This window comes from Tympanuchus pallidicinctus, unplaced genomic scaffold, assembly GCF_026119805.1.
Source record: "Tympanuchus pallidicinctus isolate F22 unplaced genomic scaffold, pur_lepc_1.0 scaffold1, whole genome shotgun sequence".
Classification (NCBI taxonomy): domain Eukaryota; kingdom Metazoa; phylum Chordata; class Aves; order Galliformes; family Phasianidae; genus Tympanuchus; species Tympanuchus pallidicinctus.
The window spans coordinates 61,297,357-61,322,506 of record NW_026294618.1 but is presented as its reverse complement, the minus strand read 5'-3'; the positions used below and the strand labels follow the sequence as shown (position 1 = coordinate 61,322,506).

Genomic DNA, 25,150 nt, shown 5'->3' with positions numbered 1-25,150 from the left:
CTCACAAAAGCAGAATGGTGATGACCATCATCAGCTCTGAAGGAGAGATTATAAATATGGTAGCATTAGATGAGGAAGGCTGTTCAAGCCAAAGACTAAAAACTGCTCTGTGGAGAGCCAGAGGAATGCTGCAAAGAAGAAGGTCAAGGTAATGAGCTAGGAAAATCATCCCTTCCGCAGCATTCTGGGTGGGCAGTGGCAGAATATGATGGTCCTTGTTTAGGCCAGAGGAAGAATGTGATGGCACTGAGATCTTGGTGGTCTGCATGTTTCTTTTAAAATTTGTTTTCCTGCTCTATTTGCTGGAGTTTGTGATCCAGAAAGCATTTTGCTGTTTCCCACCTGCAGTTACCAAAGTTTCCCTGGGAGTGCATTACAAAGAAGGGATCATACAACATACACCATTTTTCACACAGCAAATGTCTCTCAGCTCAGCCAGGAGCCATGAAATATGATGAAAAATGGCCAGAGGAGCAGGTAATCTCTGTGTGAGGGATGCAGAAAAACTTCATGATCTTCTTCCCATTTATGGGAGAGGACTTCTGAGAGAGGATTTGGCAGTCTGGAGAGTGGGCAAGGCCAGGTTCCTGCTGGGGCAGTGGTGGCAACACACCTCAGGAAGGGAGATAGGTACATACAGGCTTGGCAGAGACTGCAGGAGGACAAAGAACAGCAAAGAACAGACACCTTACATCTAGGTCCTAGTTGTGGATATTGAGGACTCCCTCAGCAGCACAGGCTGGAAGCGTATCACTACAAGCCCCAGAAAGAGGTGAAAAGCAACAGGAACTTGCCTGAGCAAAGTCTTGAACAGCCTCATCTAAAGAGAAGCTAGTCCTGTTTTAAGCAAGAACATGACCTCCAGAGGTATATTACAACTTAAATTATTCTGAGTCCGTTCAAAATTAAAATTTAATTTTCAGAGAGGTGTCCCAGCACCTGATGCCACAGAACCCTTCCATTCAGCTGCCATGACAATGACAGCAGTGCCAAGGAATTCCTCTGCAGTGCTTCTCTCAGTCCCAATCCCAGGGGTTTCCTCCTGAGTACAAAGCAGCATCACTCACCTGCTGCTGTGACAATGGGGCAATGGCATTGCAAAGAGCTCCTCTGCCTCCTTATCTCTGTCCCATGGGCATTCCTTTGTTGATGAGGAATTTCCTCAGAGCACTGGCTGAAAGGCTTCTTGGGTCAGATGCACTTATCTATGTGGCAGATAAAACACTGCCACTGAGGAAACATTTTTCCACTTTTGCCACTGCCACTGTCCCTGTCTGCAAGCTGGGGTCCACACTGGCACCCTGCAGTCCTTGCATCTGCACACCATATTATTTATTCTGCCATGCTTCATGACAGCCAGATGCTTACTAGGAAACTAAGTTACAGCCTGGATCTAGCCTTCCCCCCTCACAGGAAAGTTATAGGGAAAATAAGAAATGGTGACCGCATTGTTTGGGCAGTGACCAGACCATGCCATGCATCTCTTTGGTCAAACTCCCAGTGGGTCATGAGACTGCTGCAGTCTTTTGCCCTGTCCTGTGCCCTTCTGAAGAACTGCCCTCAGGTAGTGGTGATAATTGGACTACTGAAGCTTCATGTGTTTGCCAAACTTCTCCCACAAAGAGCAGAGTAAGTGAGGAGTGAGTAAGGAAAATAAACCATGGGTGGGGGCAGAGCTTCCAAAATGGCTGCAGGATATTGAGCAGTGGTATTTGGGACCAGCTACAACGTGCAAATATGCACTGGGTGACACACTTGTTATTCAAATATAGGGTTTTTACCTAAATAATCATCAAACTTGAGATCATTTTATAAATTGCACACACACATAAATACACATGAATAGATCTCTTCTGATGCATATAACCTCTGGGATATGAATGGATTAGATTGAGATGTTTGTTGTTTTGTTTTGTTTTTTCTCTTTTCTTTACATTTTGTATATCACTGTGATTTTTTAGAGTATTTTAGCTCCCAATAAATATTAATTTAAAAAAAAAGTAATTAGGCAAATTGTTTTCCTTTCTTGTTGTTTCTTCCTATGGCTTAATTAAGGCCTCTTGCAAGCAAACTATTTTTTTAGTGGCTATTGTTGTCATTTTCTTCCTTCTTGCTAGTGTTTTGTTAGGCTGATATGTATTAGCTCCTTAGGTATATGCATTTATCTCCAGCAACATCCTGGGATTTCCTATCACAACTGGCTAAAAAGGGGGGGGGAGGGAAAGGCCAAAGATAGATGGTAAGTACAGCTGAGGAGAAGTCAGAGCACTACATTCTCTATCCAGATCTAAGATACGTTCTCGAGAGCTTCCCATTTCAAGAACACTTACATGATATGTTTCCACTTACCATTTATGCCAAAAATATCCCAGTGTGTCTCCTACTGATGAAAGCAGCAGGGTGTTGGTGTGAACAGGACTCCAGGCAGCCACCTCAGCTCCTGCACAAACCTGTGACCAGGTGCCCTGGGCCGGAGATAGGGATGCAGATGCAGAGGCGTAGTCTTCCATGCCACCCCACTGCTCCTCAGACACAGCCAGACTGACAGGGAAACCCAAAGCCAAGGCCACAAGTTGCAGATGGGGCAAAATCATAGATGGGACAAGAGATGTGGTTAATGCGCCAGCACTACTCTCATTACTATATTTTTGACTTTCTGAAAAGTAACCATGCATGCTTCTGTCTGTAGTTTGAATATTCTTGCAACAGTGCTGCTTGGTGCCTTGGGAAGAGGACCATTTGAAGTACATGTGGCTCCTCCTTACTGGAAAGTCGAAGAGACTTAATGCCTGAAAGGCCTATGTGTAGCAAGAGACAGTCACACCGCTCAGGGCAAAGGTCTGGGCAGTAACCCTTCTAGCACATGGGTGGAAGAGAAACACAAGAGCCCATGCCAGTGTCAGTCTTGTCACCTGTCACTATTCCTGCTGTATAGACAGGGCACAGAGCATGGTAAAAGGCTACAAACAGCTTCTGAGCCAAAGTAGGGCCAAGGGTGTAAGTCCTGAGGTCCCTCTGCTGGAGTTACTCCAGGAAAAAAAGCAAAAATTACAAGCCATGACCAGAAGGGCTACAGAGCAATTTCAAATGGCAGAAAGGAGGCTGCTTGCAATGAAAGCATTTGGTGGCCAACGAGAAGTGAAAATGATACAGCACGGAACTTTTATGGCACTTTTCCCTTCTTAAGCAGGATCCCTGATTTTCCCTCAGTTCCAAGCCCAAGGAGCCCACTCAGTTGCGGGGCTGCAATTGAGGGGAACCCAGCAGACAGGCTGGCCTTTGGGTGGCCCTGCAAGCTGCTGAGGGCTTGGTTCTGCCATCACAAGCACATTATTAGTGATAATTTACTACAAAAAAGATCTTGTAGGGCCAGTCTGGAATACATCTGTATCTACAGCACTTCCAAGCACTGATGCACTACATGAGCACCAGAAGTGAGAACAGCTCAGTGTCTCTGGGCTCAGAAACCAGAAATGTTGGGAATTACTCAGTGGGGATTTTGCCCTTGGGGTGCAGCTGCTCTCAGGGGCTGGACATGGCTTTGGGATTCACTTATACCTCCCAGAGCCAAGCGACCACACATCCAGTTTTCACTCCCTTTTCCCGCTTTCCTTAAAACGAATGTGCCAGTACTAATTTCCTGAAGATGAGGAAAAAATAAACAAATGAAAGATTAAGAAAACTGTTACAGAGATAAGTGGCCTTAGGACAATGTGTTCCTGGTATTATACGCATATATGTGAGGGTGAGCAAGGCTGGGCTGAAGGGAGGGATGTGGTTCTGCCTGTACCATCCCCAGCAGCAGTTTGGTTCTTGCTGAGGCTCCACAAGGTTCTTGTACTGCTGCAGTGGCTGTGTCATGCAATGACTTGGTGTGGCCTGATGGCTTTACATAAAAAGCTGACTATGTGCAGACAGCAGGCAATTAACAGAACAAATTGTTAAGAGAATATATACATATGTATGTATATATAATATATATACACCTGAATAATCCAGTGATTCAATGGATGAGGGTTGTTTCACATTTTCTAAAGGAAAATGTCCCCAATATCTGATTTGAACTATGAACTCAGTGGAAGATGGGGGGATTCACAGGGAGCGGCTCCCTCTGGCAACACAACACCGTGGTTGGTTTATCTCAGTGTACGTGTCATTTCCCTGGGGGTCCTTTTGGATGGGCGTGCTGTGTGCACGTTGGTCCCACTCCTGTGGCATATGGAAGTGAGGCACAGTATGCGTGTGTCTGGGTCGGGAAGGAAGCTACCACGTTGCCTGCTTAGCTCGCCATGCAGTCTAGCAGGAATTAATCAATGAGAACCTGTGCCGCATGGAAAAAAAAAAAATAAAATAGAAAGCCTGCAGCGTGGTACCCCGTTAAGGCATAGATCCCTGCTTGCTCTGCACCAGCCGCAGCCCAGACATGCCCCTGGCGACCCTCACGGCTGAGGTCGTCAACCTCCGGGCGCTGGTAGCGAAGGGGCCCCGAGCCCACCGTGGGGCAGCCCCTGGCCGGAGCGCCCCGAGGGCATTGGCGGGCGCCGGCTCGGTTTCGGTGGGCGGAGGGGGAGGTAAAAGAACTGAGTCAGCGCAGGGGAACGGCCGCGGGCTGGGTCTGGGGTCCGGGCAGGGCTCCCGCCCCGGCGGTGCCCACGAGAGAGAAGAGAAGAGAGAGGCCCCGGGCGGCGGGCAGGGCGCTGCCCCCCTCCCCCCTCCTCCGTCGCCGCTGCTCCTTATCAGCCCGGCTCGATGCTGCAAGGCGTGTCTGGGGCTCTGCTCATGTGATGGAGCAAGCGGGAGACGGGCGGGGGGACCAGGGGCGGAGGTGATTTTCCTCCCTCTCTCTCGCTTTTTTTTTTTTTTTTTTCCCTCCCTCCTTTCGCTCCCTAAAGGAGTTCGCAGAGAGCTGCGCTCCTTCATTCCCGGCCGCACCGCCGCCGCCCCCCGAGTCTCTGCCGCTCCGCTCCACTCCGCTCGGCTGTGCGGGGCAGCGCCATGGGCGCCGGCAGCTCCGCCGAGCCGTCCGCCCCGCCACAGGAGGACGGGGCCGCCGCCGCCCCCCCGGAGCCCGCCAAGGTAAGGCCGGGGCGTTGCGGGGCTGGAAGAGGCGGGCGGCGGCTCCGCGGCGCGGGGAAAGTTTCCTGCGCGCCGGCGGGCACCTGCCGGGGTCGGCGGGATCCTGGGGGCCGGGCGGGGGGCGGTTGGGCCGGGTCTGCGCCACGGGCAGCGCCGCAGTCATAAAACTCACGGCGGCGGGGGGCGAGGGCGGCGGGGCCGGGTGGGGGCGGCGGCAGCAGCAGCAGTGGTGGCGGTGGCGACGCTTTTGTGTGCGGCTGCGGGGGGAGAGGGCTGCACCCAGCCGGGGCAGTGCTGTGCTAGGAGCCCTCCTGACTGCGGTCCTTCGGCCGCTGCTGTGGTACCCAGGGCTCCCACAGCCTTTCTTCTTGTTTTTCTTTTCTTTCCTTTTCCTTTCTTTTTCTTTTTCTTTTTTTTTTTTTCTTTTCTTTTTTTTTTTTTTTCCTCCCCATCTCTCTCGAGGATGCGGCTGGGAGGCGCGTCGGGGGGCTGCAGCAGGGACCCTCCCAACGCCAAGTTTCCCCTCCTGGACTCCAGCGTCCCTCCTCTCACATCCCCCCCCACTCTCCTCCCAGTCCCGCATCGGGCCCGCCGCAGCCCCCCCGAGCAGAGCCGGGCGGGGAGGAGGCGCGGGGTCGCGGTGCGGGCGGTGGCTGCGGCGCTCCCCGGTGGCACGGAGTCGAATAGAGCCCCCACGGATTCGGCAGCGGCCCGCAACCAACGGGGGTGGGAGGGATCGGGGTTCGAGCCTGTGTTATTTTAAATAAAGACGTTGAAGAATTGAAAGAAATTCTTTTAAAACGTCTAGTGTTTAAAAATAGATTATGAATGAAGCCATTTATCCTTCTGGAATAGGCGTGTTGAGGGGATTCTGGGACTGAAAGGGAGGTTATGTGTATCTACGTGTTTACATAGCATCGTGTTGGGGTTAGACGTTAGTTGTTAGGGGAGACATAATGCGACGTTATGCCCGGAGTCCGCTGTGCAGCCTGATCCGAGGTTGGATCCTCAGAGCACTCCAAGTTTCTGTGAGCGGGCGTGTGGGTGTGTTGGAGCTTGAGAACGGGTTATGACTTTGTTTCTTTGACCTTGTGGTTCAGATTTAACTTTCAAGTTGAATTTCCCATAGTTCCTGCCTTCCACTAGACCTCCTTGTGCGTGTTTTGACAGATTTGAAAACCACATTGAGAGCGAACTTTGAATTAACTGAGATTTATTTTATTTTCTTTTTAACCAAATAAGCAGTAGGGATTGGTGTTGGTTAACAAAATATTTAGCAGTTGTGTTGAGCTGCTTTAGAATTCAAATGCTGAAATGTAGACAGTGGTGAATTTGGAGGGCGAGTCTTTGGTCGCAGGGATTGTTTTAAAGCAAAGATAACCTGACTTTGAGAAGGGCTGCAATATTCATAGTCGTGTTTATCCATTCATGGGAACTAATGCAAGAAAAAGGAGATGCCATTGATGCTGTTCTCCAAGGCAGACTTGACTGGTTCTAAATACTGTGGTTTATATCTTCTGTTCTTTAGGAAGCGTGTTTTCCAATAGTTTGGTTTTGTCGTTCAAGTTGATTAAAGGTGGGGAAGTTCTCTTGGTGCATCATTGCTGTAAGAAGTTCTGTGATGGTGGTTTTCCTAGAGCAGCTGTTTTTTTTTTTCTTCTCTTACTTTAAATCAAAGTTTTAATGAAGTTCAGTCCTACTTCTTTTTTTTTTTCTTTTTCATATCTCCCTTATTCTGTTCTTACCACAGTGAGATTGTTTCATGCAGATTCATGACACAGTTTTTCATAACTGTTCCTTTCAGCTCTCTGAACGTGAAAATCACCAGATCATGCGGTGCCCCTGGAGAAATCTATCAAAGAGCTAATGTGTTTGCAAAAAAAAAAAGAAAAAACCACTGGTGTCATTTTAAAGGATGGTCTCCCTTCTCATGCTTTTGAAAATTAAAGCACTCATCCCAGCTCTTTTTAATGAAAAATTTGAAGAACTGGCCTTTATGTAATCCAATTTGAGCGAGCCTTGGCAAGTAAATTTCAGATACATTGTCTGGGCAACTGTTACAATAGGCAGTATAAAATTTCATGGCAGTTCTGCTTCCTCATCACTTGAAACGCCTCAGAATATTTAATCAGTATTTCATAGTAGTCCTATTTTGCCCTAGATGAAAACCTGTTTGCTTTTTCTCTGAGAAAGGCCCGAATTTACAGTCTTTAGGTTGCCTTGTTATCCCCATGTGACTCTTTGGCTGAATACCAGGTCTCGAGGTGTCCTGGTTACTGCAAGGGGGAGCACGTGGGCCTGTGTTTCACTTCTGCAGCCCTGGAGATGTCAGATGGCGTGTGAAGCATTTGGGCTACTATGGCAGAAAAGATATTTGAGAGCCTTTGGGTGCTGTTTTGCAAGTACTGCAGATTAAACGTAGGCTGAAGGAGTTAGGATCCCAGGTGCTAGCCCTAACTTTTCACAAATTGCTGCTGATTTGCACCTAAAGTAGCTCCAGAGTTTCTAATCTAGCATTGCAGTGAGACTTGAAATTGGTGGCTGTTTTCTTGTTGTTGGTTTTTTTTTTTGTTTGTCTGTTTTTGTAATAGATCCTTATTGTGCACAGCTGTGCACAATACTGTGGGAAGACCCTCTGCAGGGAGCAATGACAGGTAGATGGAGGTATTAACCCGTTCACATGTCTGGATTGAATTCATTGGATTTGTGCAGCAGTGCCTACAGTGTTGCTGAAATAAGTGAGCAGGACATTGTCCCACAGAAGGTTCATCTGATTTAGGTATTTCCTGGCCCTTTCAGAAGAAATACCACTCTTCACCTAATGTTTTCTTCATGCCCTGCCCATCTTCCCTGCTTTGACCCAAAGTATTTGATGCAATACAGCCCTGTGTCACACTGGTGCTCACCTTAGGTTTCCATAAACCAAGCAAACTCATCAAACCTTCAGAAAACAGTAGGGAGGTTTTTGCACTGGACAAGTTTCCTGAAGTATTAGTGGATTTGTTTGCCTCATAATGCCCAGTTGAGACCCAGAGCCATGATGGGGCAAACACCTGTGGCAGATATCTGGGTGTGTGGGGCAGGAGAGGAATGAAGACCCTTCCCACCAGTGCCGCTGAAACCTGTCTGTTACTCTGTCCTGAGTAGCACGGTGAACCAAAGATTGGCCTGAGAAGGGCTTAAGAAGAGCTAGCTTTGAGGTACCCGTCAGCACAGGCCCTGTATTCCCATCTCCTTCCCAGCCTGAGGCTTCCACTGGTGGTTTCTGGCACTTAGTGAGCTCCTTCAGCAAACAGGCAGCATAGGAAGTTGCTTGACTTCTTTGGTACCACCGTTCCCCCAACATTTTAGCAAAGTGTGCTGGCTGCTGGGGCAAAGGAGGCAGCAGATGATGAGAGCAAGCAAGCGGGACTGAGGTGATGCCGTTCTTGGTTGCAGCCAAGAACATGCATGGTGCCATCATATTTAACGGGTGAGCTTGTTCCCTGTTCATAGCAGGGATGCTCCTCTTGTCTGGCTTCCCATTCCTATGCTGAGAATCCAAAGAGGGAGTGCGGAGATGTGCTGATTTGTTGCCCCTCGGAGCAGTGCCCTCAGGCTCAGTGAGAGGAATGTAGCTACAGGCTGCATGGTCAGTGCTAGGAGAGCTGTGTCATGCTGCTGATGTCTCAGACAGAGCATGTGTGATCCACCGTGTTTTTATCTCATTTAGAAGTCCAGGGTACTGATTTTAATGCAGGTTTCTTTTTGTGGTCCTGCTGGGAAAGCAGAGGGCTGTGTTGAAGCAGCTGACTGCCTCTGCATTGGAAAGGTTTTAAAGGTAGAATCCAGAAAGAAAACCCTGGCAGAGCATCAAGCTGTTCTTGCAGCAAAATAGAAGTTTGGCAAAGATAATGTTCTGCGGGAATTTTGATGGCTTTAAAATCTAGTGTGGCGAATTCCTGGCTTGCTCCCATGCAAGGGCCTCTGCTCAAGAGCAGCGATCATTCAAACTGTTTTCTGGGTAATTCCCATTTCTGAGCAGTAACTTTATTACGCTACCTGCCTTATAATGAGAGCAAGTGTCTGCTAGACAGTAAATATTTGGAACTGTCTCTTCTAAAGAGGTTACCAACTGAGATGTCAGAATGTCTTATTGTCTGCATGCATGACAAATAACAGCTGTGACAGACATACATCTGCTGTTTTAACAACTGTGTGCTGGTGACAGGGCGGGGCTGAGCCAGCCTTGAAAATACAAGCGAGTTGTACATTATTGGTAGTAAAACTTAATCAAGTACCAGAGGAACTTCCTTAAACAGCATCTTTAAAGGCCCTAGTTAAAAAGCAATCGAGTTAGAAGTGTTTGGCCCAGAGGCAAGCTACAGGGAACTCCTGGTAGGACAGGGCTGGCTTCTCTCTTGAGCACTTGCTCAGACCTGGAAGGAAGGTAATGATGTCGTTGTGTGCTGATGTTTGGAGTTCCGCCTGTGGGGTGACTTAGGAGAGAGCACAAAGGTGCTTAATTGAAAAAATGCACAATGGAAATTGGTGTCAGGGATCCACTGAAAGCGTGAAATAACCCCTAATCACACAGGAGATAAGAAGGAGGCGGCAGAGGGAGTGTCGGGTGCTTTGAAGGCTGAGGCAATTAGTTTGCGTTTGATGTGATGGAGAAGCTAAAGAGATGCAAAGAGGAGTGACACAGTCTTTGGAAATCATTCTGGTTGGAAATGCAAGCCATGTGTTTAGTTATGGAAGCCTGCTTTGTGCTCTGGCCTTCTAACTGTTAGGGTGCTGCCTTAGTTGTATCCTAGGATGGCTATGCAGAAGGAGTTGAGAGGTGTGAGACCTAGTGTTGATTCAGGCTTACAGTATGAACCAGAGTGACAGCATGAGAGTAGCACTTCCTTTACAAGTCTCAAAAGGATTGCAGAGATGGTTTGGGAATAAAACCATCAGTTTTATTTTAGCCAAGAGGGGAATCACTGATAAGAAGATGTCACAACTAAGCCAGACTGAGAGCTGGAACGGAAGGTGATAATTCTGAGGAGTAAAAGGTAAGGAGAAGACTCTTGACTTCATCTGTGGGAGTTGTAAACAAGCAAACAAAAAAATGTACTGAGATTAAGTATGTGCCTTATAGAATAAGGGCCTTCTGTTATCTCCATGTGCAACTTGTAGTGTCCCATGGACTTGCAATCCTTAACAAATGTGAAACAAGACAACCTACTGTGAACAAAGAGCTGGAATGACCTAAATTCAGGGGTAGATTGTTCTGGTTTTGTGTTTGGTCTCTGTTTTTTTGTTTCCCCCCCACCCCCCAAATACTGTTGTTTGCAGACATTTCAGTGAATCATTGTGTGTAAGGAGCTGAATTCCTCAGTTGACCAAACTACTGTAAGCTTTCTCAAAGTTTCAGAATTAAACTTCTGGAAAAATACTAGAGACCTTTATGTTAGTTTGCTCAGTTGTTCAGACAGCTGGATCTGGCTATTTTAGTAATCTAACGTAGAATCTGTGTAGCAGGATTAACGGAATGAGGCAAAATTAACCCTGGTGTGTTTGGTCCTGGTATGAGGAATCCTTGGAATGATTTGGGTCTGGTATAAGGAATGCTGGGAATGATGATTCCTGGTGGGGGAAGAGGCTGCGTAGTGCTAGACCATTCATGCTAGTGAACAAATGAGTGAAGCATGCTCTAACACAAAATAAGCAATCAGTGATCTTCTGTTAATCCACACCTCATGTGGTTCTTGACGTTATCTTTATGGATGGTGTATACATTTAATGCTGGGCCCAACCATTAGACTTCCATATTTAAAGAATGGAGCAGAAACCAATGTAGGTGAGATTGAGATTGATGTGGTCAACAAGCTGTGTTCGTTTTAGTCTGACTAGCTGTGCATCAGTGTCTGGCTTCTGTCTTTGCTGAGGGTATGAGGGAAGTCTTCAGAAATTATTTGCGTGATTTATAGAAGCAGCATGACAGAAGCAAAAGTGTTCCATCACTGATGGCTCTTTGTTTTTTGAGAGTGATCAAACAGAAGGACCAGTGAACTGGATAACCATGTCTTTTCAGTTTCTGCTGCATTTATGCGACAACACATTCATAAGCTAATTCATAATCCAGGGAGAGCTATGAATGGGTGCCATGGAAACCTGATAAATACTAATAAATGTACCAACAGTAATGTCTTTACTTGTAGGTAAATAAAGTGTAGAACAATCAGATACTCAAAACTTTCATCTTCAAGGTTTTTTCACCCTTCTCTCTAAACTTTGACTGTATATTCAACTAGGCTTTATTGCTATTCTCAGTGGAATTAAGAACACAGCTAGTAAATTGGAGATAATTGGTCTAAACTGTGCTTCAGATCCTTGCAGAGAAATGAAGCAGTTAATGTGAGTGAAGATTGAAATTAGTTTCTTTCAAGAACTAATGCAGTGGGACAGACTGCACTGACCCTCATAAAGAGCGTGAGCAACTTTTCTCAGAACAGAAACTTGAGGAAAAAAAAAAAAAAAAAACCTAACTGCTGTCATCTCCATTTGCATTATGAGCCCTCCTTGCTCCAAAAGGTACATATTTTCTTCTCCTTTGTACGCATTTTAATTTGTGAAAAAAATATTGTTTTATCAGTTTTGGTATTTTACTTTGTGTAAGTAAAGAGACTACTTGATTTGGAAATCTAAATTTGCCCTCCAGTGGCCAAGAATCACATCATAATCTTTTCCTAGAGGCTGGGCTAAAGTAGTCACTGCACCCTGGAAGGGCAGGGTTGTGCTGTGAATCTGGTCAAATTTGTAATTACTGAGTTTTTCATATATTTATGTCTGACCATATTTTGAAATATATGTTCTACTTTCAAAACCAATTGATGTACAGAGAGGAAAAAAAGTTATAATTGTACGAGCTGATAGAAAAATCTGCTTCTGGTCTTAGCATTTAGTATTGTTTAGAATGAAATGTAAGAATTTTGCTGTTCTTCATACAAGAAAGTATCATCACATTTGGTAGGTGGAAAGTGTTATTTACTAGATCCAATGACTTCTGAATTTTGATCATGTTTGTTTGAAATGATATGTAGTCACTATTTTCCTAAACTCATTGCAACTGTAGAATAAATAAAGGACTGAGGGATCAACTGTGATAATAGCTTGTGATTTCGCTGTTGGTTTGGTTTAAGAAGGAGACAAGTTGTACTGTGTTGAGGTACCTAATTCCTATATACCTCATCTTCTTCTGGAGTCCACAGACCCATATTGGCTACTTATTTGAATTCTACAATTTGTGTATGTGTCCTGGCAGCCAGAAGGGCCAGCTGTACTCTGGGGGGTGTGCATCAGGCCCAGCACTGCCACAGCCAAGGGGAGGGGTTGTCTCCTGAGACTCTGTGCTGTGTGGTCTCACCTGCTACTGGGTGCAGGTATGATCATCACAACATAAGGACAGAAAACTGTACAGAGCATCCAGAGGAGGGCTAAAGAGATGATGAAGGGTCTGGAATGCAAGGTTTGTGAGGTGCAGCAGAGGTCCCTGAGTTGGGTCAGCCCAGAGCAGAGGAGCTGACAGGAGCCCTGATGGTGGCTGCAGCTCTCTGTGAGGGGAGCTGAGCTCTGCTCTCTGTGTCAGTGACAGGGAACTGCATGGAGCTGTGTCGGGGAGGGGCAGCTGGGGATTAGGGAAAGGATCTGCATCAGAGGCTGGTGGGCATGGAACAGGCTGCCCAGGGCAGTGGGCACGGCCCCACGAGCTGGAGTTCAAAGAGTGTTTGGGCAACAATCTCAGACACAGGATTTGATTTTTGGGTGATGCTGTTTGGAGCCAGGGGTAGAACTCAATGATTCTTGTGGGTCCCTTCCAATTCAGGGCATTCTATAATTCTACAAATATGTCTAGCTTTAGATGGCTTATTGGAAATGTGAAAAGAAAGGCAAAGGCATTTTTTGACAAGGTGAGGAATGCTAAAATACTCAGAGCTGTTGCTTTTCTTGTGAATTCTAAGAGTTGTTGGTGCTAAGTCTGAGCGTGTCTCCTTGAGATATCCATCCATGGATTTATCTGCAGTTAGCTAAGTGCCTAACTAGTAAAGTTAAGGTTGTTTTGGTGTTTGCAGGAGTAAAAGTATAAAAAAGAACAAATGACTGCAATGTAGTATGTATATTTAAAAAACAAAACAAAACAAAAACCAACAGTCTTTAAAATTTCTAATGAGGAGTCTCAAGTTAATTTAAAAATTAGTCTGTTATTTTCTGTGTCTCTTTGTCTGTAGTTTTTAATTGGTTCTTACCCATTCAATTAACGCTGTTTGCAATTGCGAAAGATCGACTCAGAGTTTACATCCTTTTGTTCAGTGCCCTGGCATTTTTATTCCTTCTGAGTTCCTGTGTTTTAGATTTATGAACAGGATGATGTGAGAAGTGGGATTGCAATCCGAGTGTTGAGCCATTCCGTATTTCTTCTATTTAATATCTGGTCTCAGCATGTGAAAACTCTGAAGCCAAATTATTCCATCTGTGGTATTGGCAGTGATGCAGAATGGTGTCCTTTTTCCTGAGGTGGATTATGTGGCTGTGAAAGGCAGCTTTGAGGAGTGCAGCAACACCAGGTGGAAACAATTTGGCTTAATTAAGGGCTTCTGAACTGGAGATTGGGAAGCCTAATGCATGTTCCTCGCCTGTGTGGCACTTTGCTCGTATCTAGCCTGGCACGTGAAAAGGAAGCTGAAAGATAAGAGGGAAGCCCTTTTCCTGGCACATTGTGTGTTGATTTGGAATTTCACTGCAGCAAGCCAATTGTTACTAAAAATAAGTAAATAGCTCTGCCCATTCAGAACCTTTTTGAAGTGCTGTTTTGGAAGATGCTCATCAAGAGCATGTCGTCTTTCTGATCCCAGGTTGGTGCTTCGTGTGTTTGGATGTTGCATTACATTGGAAGATGGGGTGCGTCTGTGATTCCTTCACTTAATTAACAAGTCTTCAATGCCAGTATTTTGGGAATACAGCAGGGTAATAAGAAAATGATGTGTAATTAAGGTTTGCTTTTCCATCAGAGGAACTTTAGACTTGCACTTCAGGAGCAGAGGTTTGAGATGTGTCTAATTAGTTGAAACAGCTTCTGTTGGAGGGGAATACGATCAGTTGGATATCTAATTAATTAAACAAACAAAAGGTAAAGAAGTGTGTATAGAGGGAGTTGTTTTTGTTTTCTTTTAAGTGATCATAACACAACTTAATTTAGGTATGTAACACAATTTAATTTAGGTATGTTTTTATTTTAAAAATCTCTTCCTTTGTTACATGACAAGCCTACAGACATCCTGGAGGTGATTAAAATGTATCAAATATAGAAACTGAAGGAGAGGTTTTTTCAAAATGACTAATTTAGGAAAAAAGCTTCAAATATTATAGTGTGGAGTCCTGAAATATTGTAGACTTGTTTTCTCGGTTAAGAATGAGCTCTACCTAGTAACTGAGGCTCTGAAACTCTAGTTTTAATCCTAGTTTCACTGAATTTCCACATGGGATTTATATGGATACTTTCTGTCTTGAATAGTTGTTTGTTTTTTTTTTTTTTTTTTTCCTGTAACTATACTGCTTATGATCATGAGATAAGTACGTGAGCAGAGGAGCAATACCAAAGGCTGAAATATATACAAGAATTCTGCCTACATCAGAGCAATTGTGCCAAACAACTTGAAGAATGGAAATTATCTTTCCATTAGCAAGATTCTTGTTATCCCAACGCTTTCCTCCATGCTAGAAGATACACTAGAAATGTATTTTTACACAAGGTTATAGGGCTGTCTGTAAGACCTGCCTCTTCCTCATACTTCATGCAGGAGAGGAGTACAATAAATAATCCCAGATTACGGTCTGTCTCTTATTTTTCTCACAGTAGTGTTTTGATTTATTGAAGTTAATAATCTTAAAAAAGAAGTGATGCTACACAGAAGCATAGAAGTATTCTTCCAAATGTGTGCATGCATATACCCAAAATGAGAAAGGAAGAACAATGCTTTGTACTAAAAAAGCTAACCTGATACTGATTATACTTTTTCTTTCTTCTTCTTTCTCCTCTGCTACCATTCTTCATCTGATTTGTGACTGTCCAGGCCTTAGATGCAAGTTCACCTGTACCTGATATTAATGAAGACAACTTGGAGCTTGAAGTCCCACCACAGGAGCCTCAGCAACCAGGAGATGTTACGACACTTCAGGAGCTGACTGGGCAGCAGCCAGAGGTGACTTCACCACTCCAAGAGCCCCCTGAACAGCGTGTGGAAGCCTTCACAACAAGCAGTAAGTAAATACCTGTGTTTAATGATCTGATCTTAGAAGCTGGATGCTAAACAGAGTGAGAAGTTGACATGAGGCTCAGCTGGCCTCAACTAATGAATAGGTAGTTGCTCAGGTGGCCCCTGGGTTACTCAGGTGCTTCTAGAGTGTTATTTTATGGGGATGCATTTCTTTATGTCAGAGTTCAGGTACCAAACAAGTTATGGCTGAGGCTGTAAGCAGAATAGGATGCCATTTTTTCTGCCTTTGGGGTGTTTCCTTTCCCATAGTGCTGCTCTGAAATACCTCTGCTTGCTATCAATGTCTTGAGCATTTGCCTGAAGTAACAGCTCAATTTCCACTTCCTGTGTTAGCGTTTCATGCTGTGTAGACCTATCTCTTCTTTCACCGTTTTTTTTTTTTTTTTTAAATTATATTTTAATATATTCATTCATGATATTGATGTTAATAATGGACTGATTGAGGTGGGAAGGATCTCAGGAGGCCCTCTACTCCAGGCTTTGCCCAGGCAGGGCTGCTGGGACCAGGCTGCCCAGAACAATATCCAGCTGGCTTTTGAAAAACTATTTTGAACTCACAAGAAGTGACAGCCAGCTGATCCATTGGTTTTCTTTTGATTAAAGCTCTCTTTCATACACATTTTAATCAGCTTTGTATTTTGATCTCCCAAATGTGTGTTACTGGGGGGGGACTCCCTGTGTGCTCTCTCCTGGGAATCTCTCCTGCCCTGCCACTGTGCTGCTTGTTCCTCTGTTCCTGCCCTTGCCAGACTTTTGTTCCTGCTTCTTCCAGCACTGGGAGGCATCAGCTTCCAGGACCCAGCTGTGGGCTGACCTTCTCAGCAAGGCGGTGGGAAGGGGGGGTGAGATCTGGTCGGAGCAGACAATGAATGCTGTGGAATGAGGGAGCAGGGGAGGGATGGGGAGGAAAGGAGGAGGGACCACATTTTTCAGTGTCAGCCTCTGGAGTGGCTTCTGGCAGTTGTGTTGCCCTTCATATTTTCTGGGTTTTGAATTCTAGTAAAGGCAGTTTTTTACTACAACTTCAGATTAATTGCCATTGCTGATATCCCAATAGAAAATTCACCATATTTAGTTTTATGTTGAGCTTTTGCACCTTATTCTTTATCCTTTTTGTAGAGTCTTTGGGCACTGTAACACTGGGATGCAGTGTATTTTCTCTTTCACTCGTGTTAAGAACTGTTCCCTTTTAAAATATCCTGTAGTGGATAGGGATGAGAAAAGATACTCAAAAGTTATTAAGGAGTAGAAATTACCCAATAATTTGAAATAGTCTGTAGATTTCATGTTATTCAAGTTCTAGATGAAGTTATGGAATAATTCTGGATCAAGTAATAGAAAAGGACTTTAAAAAGGCATGAATTTCAAGTTAATAGTCAAAGTAATTTTTATTGATTTGATTATGAGTTGTAGCTTTAGTTGTACAGACATTGTGTTCTTAAGATGTGTAATAAAGAAGAGCTGAGATGCAGGTGATTATAGGTGATGAATGATGCTTTATGGACACAGCGTTGGGAATGTTTACTTGAGTAGATAGCCCAAAAAGGCTTTACTTTCTTTAATATCACCTCTCATGTGGTTGCATGATGACTGTTGAATGGAATCGCACCTAAGCAGTAGCAAGATTTATATGAAAGCATAAATTCCATGGATTTGCTCTCAGTTTTAAACTTGTGAAATAAAAAAAAAAAAGCCCTTATGGAGGGGATGCAGCGCATATTTTCTGCTATCAGTAGTTGGTGACAACAGCATCCATAGAGAGGAGAAATTGTTAAAGCACTGACAAATCTGGTTCTTCAAGTGAATGCTACATTCAGATATCCATTTCTCTTTGTATCCATCCTGCAGTGTCTGGTCCACATGTCCTTAAGCAGATGACTAAAGGTGGGGGGGAAGTATCTTTTACACACTTCATTCAGAGAAATCTGTTTCCAGTGAGAGAGAGAAATCACTGAATTCTACATTTCTTTGTTTCGCTTTGCTTGTTAACTCTTTAAAATCAGAAATAAAGCATTGTGGCAATGGGGTTAATTGCTTATGGTGAAGGAATTGAGAAAATACATATGCATAGTGGGCATGCTCCTCATCTCACTTGGGTCATTATTTGAGTCTCACATTTGGCAGATTGTTGCAGAGAGCCAAAACTGATCACCAATGTTGCTCTTGTGTGAAGCTAACTGGGGAGTGCTGGTGGACACAGGCACAGGGCTGTGTGTGGCTGGTCCAGCACCTGGGCAGCAGCTGAGCTTTGGAGGTACCCAATGCGATCTGTAGGATTATTGTAACTGTAACACGGGGGTTTGGCCTGGATACTGTGTGGCTGCTTCGGAAAGGTGTTTCAGAAGTTGAAACTGAAGCAGTCTGTTCAAAAACTGGTTATTTCTTAGTGTGAAGGGGAGGGGGGTGGGAGGGGAAGAGAAGTGTTTGGAGTGAGCATAGTTACTCTAATTGCCAGCAGTGAAGTGATGGAAAGAGAATAGTTAAACTGCACTTCTGCAGCCTCCAAACACTTCCAGAGCTTCACATGAGGTCTGGTAGCCAGCAATTGGTGCTGGCGCAGGCGAGGGGAGGGATCCCGCTCCTTGTTGGCGTACCGTGAGAGCCCAGCCCACTCCCTAGTCGCTTTTTGCTCCCTCGGTTGTGCAGGGAACAGCTGAGGAGGGAATGGTCCTCCACCGCGGGCAGCTGCCGACGGGGAGAGGCAGTGGGAGCACGGCTTTGGTCCGCCCCACTCGCCGCGTCTGTTGAGGCAGGAGGCTGCTCCAGACCCACGAATATCAGGAACTGCATACTGTGAGAAGGAAGTTTCTTATTATTACTGTAATTTAAAAATGCTGGGGACCATAACTATCACGGGTAAGGCAGCGTGGCGTTACTAAAACGTAAGCACTGTCTTTTTTTATTTGGTTCTCTTTTTTTTTATTTTTATTTTTTTGCTTTTTCTCTCTGTGCTGTGCCTGGCTTTGCTGTGTGACTCTGTGCTGCAGTGGGTTTATAGCTTGCTGGGGTGGGGCGCGCTGGGTTGTGCATGCTGGAGCGCTCCTCGGGCTCTCACAAGTATTGTGTGACCAGTGATGGGTTTCCTAGCCGTGGGGTAGGAGGTAACAACTCTGCCGTAAGTATTTGATCCAAATGGGAACCATTTCACAGCAAAAGCTGGTGAAGTTTTAAAAGTTCTTGTTACTTCAATTGCATGTTTGAAGTGGCACCTCTGATGCAAGGCTGAAGATACTTAATGGTGCTTACAGTTCTTTTCTGCGGTATCAGAATATGACGTGGGGTCTGAAACTGAGCAACAATAACAAAAAAGACAGTGACAGTTTTACCTTCATTTCTTGATTAAGATAAAATTTTGCTGCATCAGGCTGCATCTCGCAAGGTAAACCCAGTGCAATATGAGGACATGTAGAAGTGAGCGTCTTTTATCCCTTGTCAAATCATTTGCATGAGAGAAATTGAGATTTTACTCTAACAGCTTATAACGAAGCAAAATCTAGAGGAGAGTAGCACTGTGGCGTAGGAATGGGTGTGTGTGGTGTATGTGTCAGAAGGATCTCAGCCTGGGATATCAGAGCTTGATGCTATATGCATAGGGCTCTGTACAGCTTAAGAAAACACGGTGTGAGCCACTGAAGTGTGAGAGCACCTACCACAAACCAGCTGGGCTTTCTGAAAAGGTTACGCTGCTTGAAGGAGTGATACATTACGGGGGGCGGAATTCTTATGCTGCTTCTTTTTCACAAACTTTTGTCTTTTATCTGGAAACAATGCAGCATTATGACATTTAATTAAAAAAATAAAAGTTTAGTTGCTTAGCAAAGGTAATCTGTTTGCATCAGTACTTCCCTCATAGTGATGTCTTTAGGAATCTGCTCTTTACTGCACTGTGTGAATATTTGTTTGTTTGCTTTTATTTTGTTTGCTGGCACTGGCGAACTGCTTCAAACAAATGGTGGGGGCTGTTCATGCAGAGCACTCTGCTGTTACAATACCTCCTGACAACAAAGCCTGCAGAAGTCCAGCGCCGTTTGGAGGACCCTGGGGAGGACTGTACGTGATTTGAATCAGTTAGTAGGGGAGGAGGTATCCCACTGCTGTTTACAATGAGGTTTTCATTAAACTTGATGTTTAATGAGCTTATCACATGCTGAGTCTTTTTCCTCGAGGGTTCTCTATTTTTTTATTTCCCCTTATTGTTAGTATTTAAAGGTTAAACTGTTTTTCTAAAGCAATGTCTTTATAGGGTTGCACAGTTTAATCATCTGAGGTTTTCTTTCTTTAATAATTCTTACAGAAACTTGAATTTTCACTGTATCACCAGTGCTTGCGTAGTGCATTTCCTAAGATCTGCATCCAGCTCATTGTACACATTATTGTTCTTTGAAGGGACAGAGTGCATTTCCTTGTTGGTATGCAGGAGCGTATTAAGCTATCATTTGTCTAACTAGTGTAGCTACAACAGTATCTCCTTTGTTTGTGTGTGATGGTAATTATCCTTTATGCAGATGCTTTGAACAACAACAATAACAACTTTTTTTAAAAAACCACCTTCCGATCTGTTTCTCTTTGTGCATTTTTGTTAGGGGTTCTCAAAAATGTTGCAGTGAGCTCTAAGCTGTGTTGCTTATCCTTTTCTTGCCCCTAACAGAGCAGATACTTTTCTCAAATACCATGGTGCATCTGTCTTGGGTTTAGTGAATACATTCTATTTTAAAAAGCAAAACAAAGTTGGAGAACATGAGATGTGGATGGTATGGACAACCATGAAATCTCATAAATATTTGCAGCATGCTGGTTTGGTTCACAGGCAGAACAGCTGGACTGGTTGGAGAGTAGTTTATTGTTGTGAGTGCATTTAATGAAAAAGCTTTAAATATGGTAACTGTATATCCAAGCCACACTCAGTGACCTTCCTGTTTAAAAAAAAAAAAAACAATTTCAGAGGATCTACTCTGTTTTTTTGTTTTGTTTTGTTTTGGGTTTTTTTTTTTTTTTTTTTTTAAGCATTAAGATATTTCTTCTTTCATTTCAAAGTCTCGAATGAATGAAGCATACGATGTCCCATCCTGGAATCTGGGAAGTTATTCTCTGGATTGGAGCAGACAAGTACAGCTAAAGCATAAACTTTTAGAAATAAATGGGTTGCAAAAAAAACATTATACAGCATCACAGCGGAAATGCTTTCCTTTAAAGTTTATTTCATATGAGGTAACATGCAGTGTCCCTTTCTGGGGATGTTGGTTTTGCTTTCTTAAGGAGTCCTTAGCCATGAAAAATTACAACTATTTTTCAACTTTTTCCTTTTTTTTTTTTTTCTTTTTTCCCCTCTATGTGAGATCTTACGACTTAACTCTTCAGTTGCCTCTCAAGTACCAGAGAACTAAAGGCTGAACTGAACGGGGCTCTTTGTTAATGCTTTGGTAGAAGAGCACGAATAGAAAGTGTGTGTATATACTCTGAAATTTGTTGTGCATAAATCTTTAAGTCCTCCCATAGTATTTAATTATTCTGAAGGAAATCTTTCCCCACAGTTAACGCTGAGAGTCAGTCAGTCTGTAGAAATAATGGAGGGAATAGAATGGGAAGGGAAAAAGTCTGCTTTTCGTGAAATGAGAATGTATATGTTGAAGTAGAAATATTGTGAATAGTAGGTAAAGGAAGCAAGAATTTGAAATAAATTGCCAAAAAGCAGTACCACCACAGATGAACCAAGACAACTAAGCCCCCAGCTTTGTTGGAAAGGCAACACCTGGACATATTTTTGCTTCATGATGTTATTGCAGAGTGGGTGGGGGAGGGGGTTGTTTCATTTTACTAAACCTGACCTCCTGAAATCTGAAGTCAAAGGAATCATGAGTCAGGGAATGGAGTCCAATTCCTGCACTCTGCAATGAAAGCCCAAAAGCACAGCTTATTTATTTTCACTGCTTAAGTATTCAGTTTTCCTAATAATTCCCAATAGGTGCTTTGTTCTAAATGAATTGAATTCTAAATGATTTAGGGCAGGTTTTCTGCAGATCTCACTTAAAACTGCATTTTGTTTGGTTTGTTTTATTTTCAACTACTGATTCTCCATTTGGATCGGCTGTTAACTTTGCTTGGCTTGGCCTTGAAATGTTTCTGCTAATAATAATTGTGTAATTAGGGAAAAATGCATGTATTGAATGAAAGCTTGGTATTAAGCTCAGTTCAAATTCTTTAAATTGTGTTCTCCTGCATCCCCCCATCATGTGAGTTCTAGAGCTGTAGGTTTTCTGTGCGAGTCATATTTGTGGCAAATCTCAGTACAGTGGTGGAAAATGATTCTGAAATCATCCTTCAGCTTCAATTTTCATTCAGGTTCAAGCAGGCCCACCAAGATTGTTGTGTGTGCGACTACGAGTAGGATCTGGCCTGAATAGTTAGACACTGCATAAACGAAAACAACACAGCAACAACAAAAGTCCTCTGGAGTCTTTCAGTGGTCAGTCAGGTTGGAAACACAGGGCGCAGGGTGTGTGTGACATCCATCTGATAGACTTAGAATGCAGGGAATTCATGGAAAAAATCCAGCACAGCGCTTCAAATCCTTAGGGGGAAAAGTCAACCAGCTCCAGATGTTGACATGGTTGACTGCGAGCACTCCAAGTGCTGTGGGTTTAACTCTTACAGTTGATGCTTTTTTTCCCTGCTGCCAGCTACCAGTATAAGGGTATTCTTACTTCTGGAGACAGGAGATGATGGGATTGGCTAAGTCCAACTGCTGTGGTGGCTCTCTTCCTGTTGAAGGAGAAGTGTTGTTCATTAATTTAATTTTTAATAAAGTGAAGTAAGAATTGATTTGACAATATTACTTTTTCAGCATCTTATCAATATAGTAATGATAAAATGCAAATATGTTCTTACCGTGGACTAAGCTACCTAAAGTTTAAAAAAAAAAAAAAAAAATAATCAATCTCTTCTCATTAGCCAAGAAATATCCTGTTTCTTTCAGGAGGAAGGAGACCACCTGCAGTGGTTAAAACACAGTCAGCACTTTGATTCCATCTTAAAATGTTTGAGAGTTTCACTGTTGCGTAAGCAGTTAAAATGGAATTTCAGCTTTAGTCCTTAGCCACAGTGAGTTTAAACAGTGAAGTGGATCAATGTTGTGCTGTGACCTATGACTTTTATCTGTGCCTCTGGCTGTAGCTCTTTTCCCTGGCTTTTCTGAATGAGCCCATATCTGGTGGAGTGCAGCCTTACCCCCAGGCCAAGAGAAACACCATTCAGGAGTGTTTCGTGTTTTGTTGAGGCACTCTTGTGCTCCCAAAGGATGCTTTCAAATCCTATGAATTGACTCACAAAGCACTGGCTGCCTTGCCAAAGTACCTGTGGCGGTGACTGCTGCAGTGCTCTTAACAGCACCTTGTGCAGATAACCTGCAAAGCCTTTGCAGTGGAGCTGCTTGTTTGCTTTGCATTCAGAAGTGCACTAGCAACATTTGGGCACTGAGAATGTCATTAATAAAAAATGTCACTAAGGAATCCAGCTGCTAAACAGCAAGATCAGCATGCATAGTTGGTTTCTCAGCCATTTGAGTGTTATCTTGTAGAGTCATGGCATGGTTTGTGAGTGGTGCTTGTCTTGTCCTGAAGCCAGCACAGTCTCTGATGGCATGGGGTGCTTGTCCTGCTGCATCGCCCTGACCAGTGCTGGGGAAAAGCACCTGGAGCATTTTGGTGCGGTAATTTATGTAGGAAGGAGCAGAAGAAAGCAGCAAAGCAGAGCTGGGAACAAGGGCAAATAGTCAGCCTGAGGCTGGCAGCTGAGCTCCGTGGTGCTGAGGGGAGAAATGCCTACTTCGTGTGAAGGAGTGATGCTTGAGTAAAATAGGGAGCAGAGCTGCAGCTTTTCTGACTGGCATTAAAAATGTGTTCTGTCACTCTTGTAAAGTTGCCTTTATCTTTTGCAGTTTCCTTAATGAAGTATTGCAAGGCAGTGTGTTTTCTGGCCTTGCACAACCTGCTTTAACAGTTCCTAAAAGCTTATGCCCACACCTCTGAACTTCTGTGTTATCTTTGTTTTCTGGTTCCATTTGCAGTCTTACTATATACCAATTGGATCTATAGATTTTGTAATAGTTTTTCAGCTTGTTTCACCTGCACTTTTTTTTTTTTTTTTTTTACAGTTAGCAAGTCTATGTACTGGTGTGTTATGAATGCATCAGTTTACAAATAGAATGAGCAAAAATTCCCTGAATGCTTATTGTGAGTATGAAGAGATGCCTTTAGCAACTAGTCTTAGGCCTTATCTCTCACTTCAGAAATAAATACCTCATTCATTTGTATTCTCCATCATTCTGTTTACCCAAAACTCCTCTGCATTCCTGGAAACAAGTGTAAGAAAAGTGGGAAAAAGAAATGTAGAGTCAACTGCAACTATAAACTGTAAAAAAAAAAAAAAAAAAAAAAAAAAAAAAAAAACCCACAACAACAAAAAAACTTAAGTTTATAGTTGCAGTTGACTTTTTCTTTTTTTTTTTTCTTTATTTTCCTTTCTCTCCAAAATGATAAGCATGCTTTCCCAAGGGCTGCATGCAGGAGGATAGGAGGGCCCTCAAAAAGCTGTATCCACCTGCTCAGCACTTGCCCATAGGGATCCACAGTGCCTTTTCTCCTCTCTTCTACTCACACTGCCTTTCTGCTTCTGCTCTTTCCCTCACAAAGCCAACATCCCCAGCTGGCTCAGAGCTCTGGTTTTTGCTCTACCTTTATCTGAGTCATGTCAGATGGAGACAGAGCATCCATATGTGAGAGTAAGCATGCTGGCATCAGTGCAGGTCTGAGGAGAAACAGGTGGGAGGCTTTGTCAATCTTGTTTACATGAGAGGAACTAGGATGCTTGGCTCGGGAACAAATCTGTATTTGACATTAAATGATAGGTGTTTAATTTCATAGCTGAGAAAAACAAAAACTTATAGCACAGACAAAGGGAAGAAATACCACCTTCTCTACCTGGGAAAGAAGAGGAGGAATTAATACCACTATAAATGCTGCTGTGTTGAAAACAGTAGTAATTATAAGTATCTATGACAACAAAGTTTGGATGTATAAACAAATATACAGATATAGAGATAACTGTGTATCTATTTGTATACATGTTAGAGAGTATATTAAAGATCCAATCTCCCTGTTACTAAATAACTAAAAAATATGTTATGTACTGTAGTGTTTGAAGAAATACCAATGAGTCCATGAATTCCCACTGAACCATGATAAGCTTCCTGTTCAAATTACGTAGTTTGATGGCAAGGAGAATGCATTTTTTTCTGGACCTAAGTATAAATGAACACGGATACAAGAGCAGTTCCTTGGCTTTATGCTTATGTACGATCAGTGTACAACTATGTATGTTTGATTCATAACCTGACTCAGATGTGGATGACTCAATTCGGACATTTCTGTCCATGTTTGAAAAGTTCAGGGATCTGGGCTGTTATCAAAGGTCACACTTCAAAGTGAATCACAATTAATGATTAAAGCAAGTAATTTTAAGTTATTAGATGATGAGAAAAATAAACTGCTTTGCTTATGTTGGTTGGGAAGCAACAACTAGTAGGCTACTGATAGTGAACGTAAACACGATTTGTCACCTAGGCAGCTGTTACAAGCCTATAGACTTCATTTTTCTTTAGTTGTTTCAGCCCTACCTAAAATATCTTGTCCTTGCTCTTATAAAGATGCAGCCCTTCCTAAAAGGGTCATATACAAGCAGTGTTGAGGAAGCATTTAAGTTGGAAGTGACCTCTGGAG

General features: G+C 43.5%; 1 protein-coding gene across 4 annotated transcripts in view; it reads left to right on the top strand.

Moving 5' to 3' along the window:
- Window positions 1-4,885: 4,885 nt before the first annotated feature.
- Window positions 4,886-25,150, top strand: part of AKAP12 (A-kinase anchoring protein 12) — a 31,467-nt gene continuing 11,202 nt past the window's right edge. The window contains exons 1-2 of one of the 4 annotated variants that reach the window (XM_052687528.1): window positions 4,886-5,076; window positions 15,174-15,360. In XM_052687528.1, the coding sequence (XP_052543488.1) occupies window positions 4,996-5,076; window positions 15,174-15,360 (268 nt within the window). In that variant the 5' untranslated portion in view covers window positions 4,886-4,995. Of the gene's footprint in view, window positions 5,077-15,173; window positions 15,361-18,006; window positions 18,260-25,150 lie in introns of those variants that run through there. The other 3 variants (XM_052687555.1, XM_052687537.1, XM_052687547.1) reach the window with 3 other exon arrangements.